Consider the following 12,028-nt stretch of genomic DNA (forward strand, 5'->3'; position numbering starts at 1 on the left):
ATAGATAGATAGATAGATAGATAGATAGATAGATAGATAGATAGATAGAGAGTGAGAGAGAGAGATATGTCTATATATGAGGGTATATGGGCATATGAATACATATGTGAATGTGTGTATATATGTTTACAGGTATACATAGATAGAGGGTATAGGAGCAATTTAACAGGAAGGGATGATACTTACAAGGTGAAATTAAGAAGTGAGAGAGGAATATAATGAGAGGAGATGGGGAGAGACAGAATGGGGTAAACTATCTCATACAAAAGAGGCAAGGGAAAATGGTTACAATGGAGGGGAAGAATAGGAAGGCAAAAGGGAATGGGTCAACCTTATTCCCATTGAATTTGGCTTGAGGAGGGAATGAAATACACACAAAATAGGGTATCTCACCCTCCAGGAGAGTAGGGAGGGAAGGAGATGAGAGGGGGGATGACAGAAGGGAGGGCAGGCTGGGGGGGAGGGAAGTTGGAAGCACCCACTTTTGAAAAGAGACACGATCAAAGCAGAGAATAGAACAAGTGGGAGGTGGGATAGGAGGGAGGGAAATATAGTCAGTCTTTTACAATATATCTACTATGTTACTGTTTTGCATTAGCCACACACGTACAACCTATACTGAAATGCTTATCTTCCCAGTAAGGGTGGGTGTAAGGGAGGAAGTGAATGAATCTGGAATTCAAGTTTTAACATCAAATACCCAAATATATACTATTATTAATACTATTTTACATGTAATTGGGAAATAAGATATACAGGCACTGGGGCATAGAGATCCACTGGAAAAGTTGAAACGGGTATGGGAGAAAATATGGGAGAGAGCAGATTGTAGGAGGGAATATCCTGTGGGACTGCTATTTTGGGGCGGTGGGTAGGGGAAAAACGGAGAAAATTTGTAACTCAAAATCTGGCATAAATGAATGATATAAAATCAGAAGTTAATAAAGCATTTGAAAAAAAAAGAAAAAATGTTGAAGCCTATTTTATTGCATTTCAAAGATGCATCTACTTTATCTTTGAACTTTTAACCTACATAATCAAAGAATTGTTTAGACCAAGAACACATAAAAACCAAAACTGAAGGCTATGTAATTATAACAAATGGCCTAGCCTAACCCAGGATAAAAGATAAAAAGGGCATTTTTCTCCTTTTACTGGAGATACAGAGGACTGTCTATGGATTGATATATGGGCAGAATTAAGTAACAGATTGATTTTGCTGAACTTTTAAAAAATTGTCACCAGGCTCAAGGTTTGGATGGGGGTGGGATATATTTGGAAATATGAATTTAAAACGAAAGTATCAATAAAACTTTTTTTTAAGTATTGGCTTTTACAAGAAAATGCTATTCTTCTGTAGTTATTGAAGTTACATGATGTTGCCTGAAATTGCTTCTCTTTGAACTTTGGTCTGAGGTAACCCTGGGCAACTCACATAACTATTCTGGGACTTAATTTCCTTAGCTGAAATGGGGGGATCTAGAAGGTCCCTTCCATCTCTAAATTGGATTATGTAAGCAGCAGGCCTTGGGGTTGCCTTAATTGGCAGCAGTGGTTTCCAGAGGTCTCAGCCCACAGATGGTAAGGGCATCGGAGATGAAGATTGCAAGGGACCCTTTGCTGGCACTAGGTGCAGAACTTGGTTTCATTGTCCATATGTGGTTCCAGCTAGATCACAGTCCCAGGGGAAGGAGGGACACTACTAACACCAGTACTAGTAGTACACACTACTAGCACCAGGACATAGTTCCAGGGCAGAAAAGAGTGCTTGTATTCACTCACAGACCAGACCACAGGCCAGGAGAGAAGTGACTTCCTCTCCTCAGATCATGCCACCTTGGAAGAATTAAAAACTTGGAAACTCCCCCACCCTCCCAGGGCTAGCTTTGACAACAGCAGCACGAAAAACCTGAAGCACAGGACAGTGCCTCCTAAACTCCAGGAGCAGAGCCCAACTTTAACATTAATTAAAAGAAAAAAATGAGCAAACAACATAAAAAAGAACCTGACAATAGAAAGTTGCTACAATGACAGGGAAGATCAAAACACACTCAGAAGAAAACAACAATGTCAAAACAATGACATGCAAAGCCTCAAAGAAAAATGCGAATTGGTCGCAGGTATAGAGATAATTCCTAGAAGAGCTTAAAATGAATTTTAAAAATCAAATAAGAGGTGTAGAGAAAAAACTGGGAAAAGGCATGAGAGTGTTGCAAGAAAATCATGAAAAAAGAATCAACAGCTTGGCAAAGTAGGAAAAAAAATACTAAAGAATATAACACCTTAAAAAACAGAAGAGACCAAATGCTAATAGCATAAAAATCCAAAGGCAGTAACTTTTTTTTTTTTTGCTTTTTGGAGGGCAATTGGGGTTAAGTGACTTGCCCAAGGTCACACAGCTATTTTTTTTGTTAAGTGTCTGAGGCTGGATCTGAACCCAGGTCCTCCTGATTCCAGGGCCGGTGCTCTATTCACTGCACCATCTAGCCGCCCCATGCAATAACTTCTTTAAAAACTGAGTTGGCCAAATGGAAAAGGAGGTACAAGAGCTCAATGATGAAAATGATTCCTTAAAAAAATAGGAATTGGGCAAGCTAATGACTTCATGGAAACATCAATAAACAATAAAACAAAATCAAGAGAATGAAAAAATACAAGAAAACATGAACTAACTTGCTGGAAAAACAACAGACCTTAAAAATAGATTAAGGAGAGATAATTTTAAGAATTATTGGACTACTGGAAAGCCATGATCATAAAAGAACCTAGACATCATATTTCAAGGAATTATTAAGGGAAACTTAATATGATATCCTAGAACCAGAGGGAAAAATAGAAATGGAAAGAATCCACTAGCTACCTCTTGAACGAGATCCCAAAATGAAAACTCCCAGGAATATTACGGCTTAATACCAGAGCTCCTAGGTCAAGGACAAAATATTGTAAGCAGACAGAAACAATTGAGATATTGTGGAGTCATGGTCAGGATAACAAGATTTAGCACCTTCTACATTAAAGTATCAGAGAACTTGGAATATAATACTCCAGACAGCAAAGGAGCTAGGATTACCTATCCAGCAAAACTGATTCTAATCCTTAATGAAATAGAGGACTTCTAAGCATTGTTAATGAAAAGACCAGAAATGAATAGAATATGTGACTTTCAAATATAAGACTCCAGAGAAGCATAAAAAAGTAAATAGGAAAAAGAAATCATAAAGAATTCAATAAGGTTAAACGGTTTACATTTCTACATGGTAAGATGATAGTTGTAACTTCTAAGAACTTTACCATTATTAGGGCAGTTAGAAGGAGCATAGAGACAGGGGCATGGGTATAAGCTGACTAAGACTGGATGATATGCAAACAAATAAAATTAAGGGATGAAAAAGAGATGTATTGGGAGAAAGGGAAAGGGAGTTGGAATGGGGTAAGTCATCTCACATAAAAGCAGCATGGAAGAGCTCATGCAGTGGAGGGGAAGCCTGGGGGTGGGTGAGTAATATTTGAACCTTACTCTCATTGGAATTGGCTCAAACAGGGAATAACATATACCCTTAGTTGTGCATAAAAATCCATTCTTACCCTACATGGAAGTAGGAAGGTAGAAGATAAGGGAAGGAGGTAGGGTTGAAGGGAGGGTGCATTGGGAGAGGAAATGCTCAGAAGCAAAACATTTCTGAGGAGGGACAGGGTGAAAAGAGAGAGAGAAAGGATAAACAGGGGAAAAAGGATGGAGGGAAATACACAATAATCTTAACTATGAATATGAATGGGATGAACTCACCTATAAAACAGAAGCAGATAACAGAGTGGATTACACAATTGAGACATAAAGGTTGATACTATAAGAAAAGTAGAGATGGAATAGTTTACCTGTCAGATCTGTGGGTAAGGGTAGAAATCATGACCCAACAGACAGAGAGCATTATAGGATATAAAATAGCTAATTTTGATTACACTAAATTAAAAGGTTTTTTCAGAAACGAGTCAAATTTATAAGAATACAACCAACTGATAAATAGTCAAAGGATATGAACAGGTAGTTTTCAGATGAAGAATTCAAAGCTATCTATAGTCATATTGGAAAAAATGTCCTAAATCACTATTGATTGGAGAAATGCAAATGAAAATAATTCTGAGGTACTACTTCACAGCTATCAGATATGACAGAAAAGGAAAATGGCACATGTTGGAAGGGATGTGAAAACTGGGGCACTTATACACTTTTGGTGGAGTTGTGAACTGAACCAACCATTCTGGAAAGCAATTTGGAACCATGTCCAAAGAATTATAAAATTGTGCATATACCCTTTGACCCAGAAATACCACTGCTTAGGTCTATATCTCAAAGAGATGAAAAATAAAAAAAGGAAAAGGACTTACACATAAAAAAATATTTATAGCAGCTCTTTCTGTGGCGGGAAAAGAACTGGAGATTGAGGGAATGTCCATCAAGTGGTATATGATTTTGAAGGAATCACTAATTACTAATGTGCCATAAGAAATGACAAGCAGGATGCTTTCAGAAAAACCTGAAAAGACTTACATAAACTGATACAAAGTAAAATGAGTAGAATCAGGAGAACATTGTAGATAATAACAAATGTACAATGATCAACTGTTAATGACTTAGCTAGTCTCAGAAATGCAATGGTCTAAGACAATTCCAAAGGATTTATGATGAAAAATGCTATTTATCTCCATAGAAAGAAATGAATGAGTCTGAATGTGTATTGATGTACCTTTCCCCTTATTTTTTCTTATGGGGGGGTTAGAGGGGTCTATGTTTCTTTCACAACATGACTAATATGTAATTATGTTTTCCATGGAATGCAGGAATCAAAATTTCTAAAAACTGAATGTAAAAAAATGTTTTTATATATAATTGGAAAAAAATACACAAAAAACAGCTCTAAGAGGCCATAAACTTATAGACTACTCAGAAGTCATATATGCCTACACACCATGAATATTTTCCTCAAAGAAAAAGAACTTGAAGTTGCTGGACATGGCAACCATTGTAAAACATCACAAGACATAAATGGACTATTCCAAAAGAAAGGAAATGAGTAATTACTGATGTGGGAGATTTATTAAAATAAGACCATCAATTAATTAGAATAAAGGCCAAAATCAACATTAAATAAAAAAAATTATAAGACTAGGTAAATATTTGCGACATTTCAACATGATTTATTCAAACAAGCTTCTGACCCTATAATGGGAAATGGGAAAAGAAAAAGATACAACCTCAATTATCATCATTTTCTATATGAGTTTTAACTCATGAAAAACAGTCATCATAATAAGAGACAACTACAAACATTCCATCTTTCTGCAAAGCAGAAATGCATGGCAGCAAAGGGCAACAATACTGTTTCAAAATACAAACTCATTTGCAAAACTCCATGGAGAAGGTTAGATTGTAAGCAGTTTTGCCACATAAAACAATAAAAATCAGTAGTAATAGAAACAAATCTGCAGAAATCTTGGTGTAAGGCCCAACTGCGCTACAATATCCCAAGAACATTCACAAAAGATTGGGAAATGGGACAACACATTTATCCATGTTTCCATAATGGTATCTTTTTTTATTAGAAAGGGACAGGTGAACCTCCATATTTAGACTAATACTTTAGCCCCAGTGTCTAGAAGGTGAAGTCAAGGAAGAATTTTTGGTACCAGATCAAGGACACCCCAAGGAAACCTGCTAAAGGCAACACAATCACTTGGGAACCATTTTACAAACTATTTCAGGGAAAAGTAAAATACCAAAAGCCTCGGATAATCCTCTGCATAAAAAGAAAATGGAAAGAAATTCAGTAACTATAGATATGTATATCTATTTCCTCAGCTTTTATGAGCATTATCTACACATCTATGAGTATACCCTTAATGAACATATAGGAAGAGAACAGGCAGACTCACTTATGATTCTTTAGAGCTAAGTACACAACTGACTGAAAGGTGCAGGGGACTATTTGTTTTTTTTTTTATTGCTATCAGAAAAAAGATTGATTCTGTAGACTACAGTCTTAAAGGAATCTCTCATGAATTTGCTAATCATCTATAAGATTCCTTGAGATATATTTTTTGCTAAAGGTATTTTTGTCAGTGATATCAAGTACCAGATAAAAATGGAAGATGGATGCCTTATGTAAATTGAGGTCCTCTAGATGCACATTAGTGGATCATACTGTGTTGATTATATCAAGACTTAGACCATTACTGGGCTTTATTTTACAAGATATATGATTAATCAAAAGATTATCAGAAAAATTCATAGAAAGAAAAGTAAATGGATGGAAAAATGAGAATTGTTCAGACATGCATGTCCAACACACAGCTGAATTGCCGGTCAGCTGAGTTAATATATCTGGGGTGAGTCCTGCAGATGAACAACTAAGTTGGGAACAGAACTGAACGGGAAGAAGAGAGTGGTTAGACTGCATTAGGTAAATTGTGCAGTGTTTTGAATAATCTCAAGCTGCTCCCCAGCACAAAAATTTATTTTTTAAATAAATATTTTTTTGGCAATGATGCAAGTTTATGAATTCTGGTATACTATTTTTCCAATGAATCAAAGGCAAGTGACCCAAAAGGCAATGAAGGACTGACACATAGTGAGTGAAGGTAAGGTCTGGCACATCAATGAGGACCTACAGGAAAGAGGAAGTATAAAAGACGTCTTTGAAAAAAAAATGTGAGTAGATGCAGAGGTGTGCCTAGTCAAATGGCAAGAAATGTGAAAACAGATGGTCTTCTCTGTTAAAAAATGTAAAGCAAGCAACATGCTGATTGAGGCCTCAATGGATGAGAAAAGATCCTAGACAGAACTGCACAGGATGAGAATATATTGATGGACTGTGATCTGTACCAGTGAAAGGAATACCCACATTCTTACAATACCCAAAGTTATAGTCATGTTGAGGTATTGAAGCTTTTTTTTAATATTTTAAAAAAATTTATTTACTTAATTTTGGTTTACAACATTCAGTTCCACAGTCCCTTGAGGTATTGAAGCTTTGACAAAATATATTTTCTGGTGGTAGAGGGGAACAAAAAATCCATACTTTCTATCTTCTTTGGATGTTAAAAAACTAGGTTAGTTTCCTCTATTAGCTGGTGGAGAAGAAAGCTTTTTCTTCTTTCCTAGTTATTTGAGAAAATGCTACTGGATGCAATGCATATTATTGTGCATCTATTTTTTAAAAGAAGAAAACTATCCAAATCTAATGCTACATCAAAAGATTGCTGTGAACAGTATATAAACTGGTTTTGCATCACAAGGTATGGTCAAAGCCTACAGTATTATGTGAATTTTCAATAATCCAAGTAATTGCTAAGTTAATTTAGAATTGGGGTAGCTGGGGCGGCCAGGTAGCACAGCGAGTAAGAGCACCGGCTCCAGTGTTGGGATGACCTGGAGATTGAATCCCGGGCTCAGACACTTAGCACCCACCCAGAAACACCTGGCCATGTAACCTTGAGCAAGTTACTTAACCCCCAATTGCTTAGGGGTGGCCAGGAGGCTCAGTGAGTAAGAGTACCGGCTCCAGTGTCGGGATGACCTGGGGATCAAATCCCAGGCTCAGATACTCAGCACCACACCCAGAAATAACTGGCCGTGTAACCTTGAGCAAGTTACTTAACCCCGATTGCTTTAAAAAAAAAAAAATAATTGGGGTAGCCAGTGGCATCTTAATAATAGCTAACCCTGAAAATACATTTCCATGGACTAACTTAGAGCTCCCCATATTGCTACTTGGTAGTTCACTGGCCACTAAACTTTTGTCCATCAGTAATATCAGGCCAAGAAATTTCTTAACTTTTCCCCACCATCTAAATAAAAAAAATACACCAGATAACGAAATATTCTCTCATTTGCATAATACTTCTCAATTAACTAGGAAGATGTGATTACCTTCACTGTGTGAAGCAAACTCATCTAAGATGAACAATTCAAAGAATAATTCACAAAAATTAAGCCATCAAAAGTATTAATGCTTTTAATTATTATATTATTATAATTATATTATATAAAATATTTTATATATCTTGATATCAGATATATTTATATATAAAATATAATTAATTATAAATGCTAATTAATTTTTATTAGTGGCTTACCCAGTTAATTTTCCTAGCATTGATTCAGTTTTTCCAGTTCCCAAAGATGCTATTCCTTAACTATAGTTTTTAAGATGGATTAGGAAAGCAAAAAATAGTTTCCTTTTTTTCCTCATATAAGGAAAAATATCTAATTTATCTTCCAAGAATTAGGGTTTCCCCAATGGTTATTAGTTCTCATATAGAAACAGGTAGTTGATTCCATATATTATTGCACAGTCCCACAAAATTTTCACTTTTAGCATATCAGTGATTAAAACTGATATTCTTAAAGTATGTGTAACAATATAGGAAAATAAGTAAAAATTGGTGACAAATCTGAGAATGTATTTCATGTTAGGAGCAAGGTAAGGAAAAAGTTTAATGAGCTTGTTCAGGATCAAGGGGAATGGAGAGAGAACTTAAATAATTTTGTTATGATTATGATTATATAAAGGGGCACAAAACAAGAAATCACTTTGGCAACAGTGAAGAAAGATTTCCTACATACCTCATTGCCACATTGCTGCCGTCAATAACTATTGGTCTCAGATTCTCACCATCATCTGTCACAATCTCCTGAAGTGGGGAATCGGATCTCTGGGATTCTAGGGAAGATGTTTCTCTAATTATGCTACTGTTAATTGTACTAACAGTTGGATCAGTTTCACTTTTATTTCCAAGTTTGACCAGTTCTCCTAAGATATCATTGATTAAAGCATCAGTACCAAGTTTATTTAGCACAAGCTGAACCTGTTCTTCAGAATAACCTAATTTTAGTGCAAACTCCAGTTTGGCTTGGTATTCTTTTACCACATCAGGGGGCTTCTTCACTTCCTTAGGCATTGTCTGTGTCTCCTCTGTTTTTAGGTCTTGTAAGATTTCACTGCATTTGAAGATGTGAGGCTCTAAACATGGAGACCTACATAGCTGTCTATGAGTCTTGGTTAACATGCATGGCTCTACTGCAATGCTACCCAATTGTTCTGAATCATTATCAGAATTTGTGTTTTCTTCTGAGTCACAACTGGAACTTCCAGTATCTTCAGATAACACGTTTTCTGCATCTTCCTTCCTAGAATTAACTTTATCCATTGTTGGTTTCTCCACCATTGACCAAGGTACAATAGCACTTATGTGTGTCTCAGTGCTCTCCACGTAAAGGTGGCCTAGGTCATGCCCCAAGTGATCTTTCAAGCCCATGAAGCTGCTGCATGTACTTGACTCCACTTTGCTGTTTTTTCTGTGTTCCTGGAGATAACCTGCCCTGTATTCCTAGGAAAAAAAAAACCAAATTGAGATATTAGGCTTCACATACTTGAAATTTCACAAAAAAATGTAGTTTTAACTTCAACTGAAATAACTGAAAGGCAGATAGTCATTCACAAATATAAAATTTTGTCTAGTATTGACATTCAGAATATTCAAAACAAGAAAAATCTTAGATACAATATTAATTGTGTTTTGGGATTAAACTAGTGAAAACTACCTCCCATTTTCTCTAATATAGTTCATAAGAGCTTTAATTATAAAGACACCCAGCACAGAAAGACTATTTTATTCCTTAATCAATTAAAGAAGCCATTTCTTTTTCTTTTTTTTAGAGGGGGGAAGGCAGGGCAATTGGGGTTAAGCGACTTGCCCAAGGTCACACAGCTAGGAAGTGTTAAGTGTCTGAGGCCAAATTTGAATTCAGGTCCTCCTAACTCCAGGGTTGGTGCTCACTTTATTTACTGTGCTACCTAGATGCCCCAGAAGCATTTCTTAAGACTTTGGTTTCCCAGAACCTGGTAAATAATAAAGACAAAATGAAGCAGTTCCTGCTGTCAAGGAGATTACATTCTATCAGAGGAAACAACATATATACATACAAGTAAAACTAAATTAAATTTTTTAGTTGAGGAAGAAGAGGTACTAGCAGTTGGGTAGATTAGGAAAGGTCTAATGAAGGAAGAAGAATTTCAGCTAAGCCTGGAAGGAATCTTTAGGTTCTGAAAAGAGGTGAAGAAGGAGGTTATCCCAGGTATGTGACACAATTTATACAAAGCCACTAAGGTGGGAATGGTTTGAGTACGGAATAGTAGAAGGCCCATTCAGCTGACCCACACAGTGAATGAAGAAGAAGAATATACTGTAAGGGTGGAAAAGTAAGCTGTGGTCAGCCTATGAAAGGTTTTAAATGACAAAGGGTTAGATTTTATCTTAAAAGTAATAAGTTTCTTTGACTTTAAGAAAGAATCACCTGGGGTCCAACCCTCTCCAAATTTAGCTTGGAAGACATGTTAAGTCTTTAAGCATCTTTCCATCTTGCTAGGGCTCAAAGCACAATGAAGTTCTCAGAAGCATGTGCTTCCATAAGTAGAGTGACTACTTATAAACCCAGAAGCCCATGCACACCAGGATGAGTTAACAAAAGAGGATTTAATGAAGAGGCTATGACTGCCACTGGTAGAGGAAGTATACATATGACCAGCTTCTTAAATAAAGTGTAAGGAATAATAACTCACTTTGAGAATTACAAAATATATTTTGCACAATAACCTAAAACCTTGTTTATAAAGGAAAGGTAAGGTGTGTAACCTTGGGCAAGTCACTTTTCCAATTTCCCTGTCTTCCCCCCCTCATAAAAAAAAGGGAAAGTAAATATCAATCAACAAAGACAAAATGATCAATGGTCCACACTATTTGCATTGTTTTTAATTGCATGAGTATTCCTCATCATTAGCTGGCATGAAACTTTAAAGTTTACATTTTACAGATGAGGAAACTAAGGCTCATGGAGGTTAAATAATTTGTCAATGTTCCAACAAATACTAAGGGTCAGAGGCAGTGTAGAAACTCACATCTCTCCTAATGCTAAATCCAGCTTTTCCCAACATATGACAGTGCTCACTATATTACAGAACTTAGGTATTCCTATGAAAAACATGTTAAAAATAAATGACCAGAAATTAATTTCAAGACAAATTATATTATACTTGAGGAGCACCACCTGACAAATGAGTATTTCATGAACATTGCCAAAAAGAAACAAGACAGAATTTTAAAAGCTTCACAACACAAAACTATAAAAAATTTTCACCTATGTCATATGAACAAAACAATATGTATTAATTAACATTAATTAGTCAGTCCAGAGGGTTGGTGAGGACATGGACGGGAAGATGCAGAAAGGTCTATGGATAGGGGGAGAGTTCATGACCAACCAAGTGACAGAAGAGATCACCGAAAATATAAGGGACAATTTGATTATACAAAATCCACAAGTTTCTGAATAAACAAACCAATATGACTAAGAGTTAAATGAGAAAAATTTTATCCAGAAAATTTATCTGATAGTCTCATTTCTAAGATACAGCAGGAACAAATTAAGAAACATAAGAGCCATTCCCTAATTGATAAATAGTTTAAAGATATAAATAGGTCATCTCAAGGGAAGAAACTCAAGCTATTTATGGTCATATGAAAAAATGCTCCAAATCACAGATAACTGAAGAAATGCAAATTAAAGCAATTCTGAGATCCTACCTCATACTCATCATACTGGCAAAACTGACTAAAAAAAAGAAAATGATAAATATTGGAGGAGCTGTGGGAAAATTGGCATATCTGCGTGCTGCTAATGGAGTTGTGAATTGGCCCAACCATTCGGAAAATAATTTGGAATTATGTACAAAAAATTAGTAAGCAGTACATGTCTGCTATTAGGCCAAGACCCCAAAGATAAGAAAAATGAAAGAATAGAGAATGGTCTTATGTATACAAAAATATTCATGGTAGTTACTTTTGTAAAAAACAAACAAACCCAGGAACTAAAGGGGTACCCATTAATTGGGGAATAGTTGAACAAACTGTGGCATATAAAGGAACACTACTGTGCTATAAGACATGAGGGAAAAGATGGTTTTAAAGCTTG

General features: G+C 35.9%; 1 protein-coding gene across 2 annotated transcripts in view; it reads right to left on the minus strand.

The window, feature by feature from the left end:
• ZC3H12C (zinc finger CCCH-type containing 12C) overlaps positions 1-12,028 on the minus strand; it is a 96,387-nt gene that overhangs the window by 23,979 nt on the left and 60,380 nt on the right. For both annotated transcript variants that reach the window (XM_069080643.1, XM_069080642.1), the window contains exon 2: positions 8,624-9,387. In XM_069080643.1, coding sequence (XP_068936744.1) covers positions 8,624-9,315 — 692 coding nt within the window. In that variant the 5' untranslated portion in view covers positions 9,316-9,387. The remainder of the gene's footprint in view (positions 1-8,623; positions 9,388-12,028) is intronic.

The sequence above is a fragment of the Petaurus breviceps genome, unplaced genomic scaffold (genome assembly GCF_028583685.1).
Source record: "Petaurus breviceps papuanus isolate PSGF00001 unplaced genomic scaffold, PetGlider_PUasm1.0 91133, whole genome shotgun sequence".
Classification (NCBI taxonomy): Eukaryota; Metazoa; Chordata; class Mammalia; order Diprotodontia; family Petauridae; genus Petaurus; species Petaurus breviceps.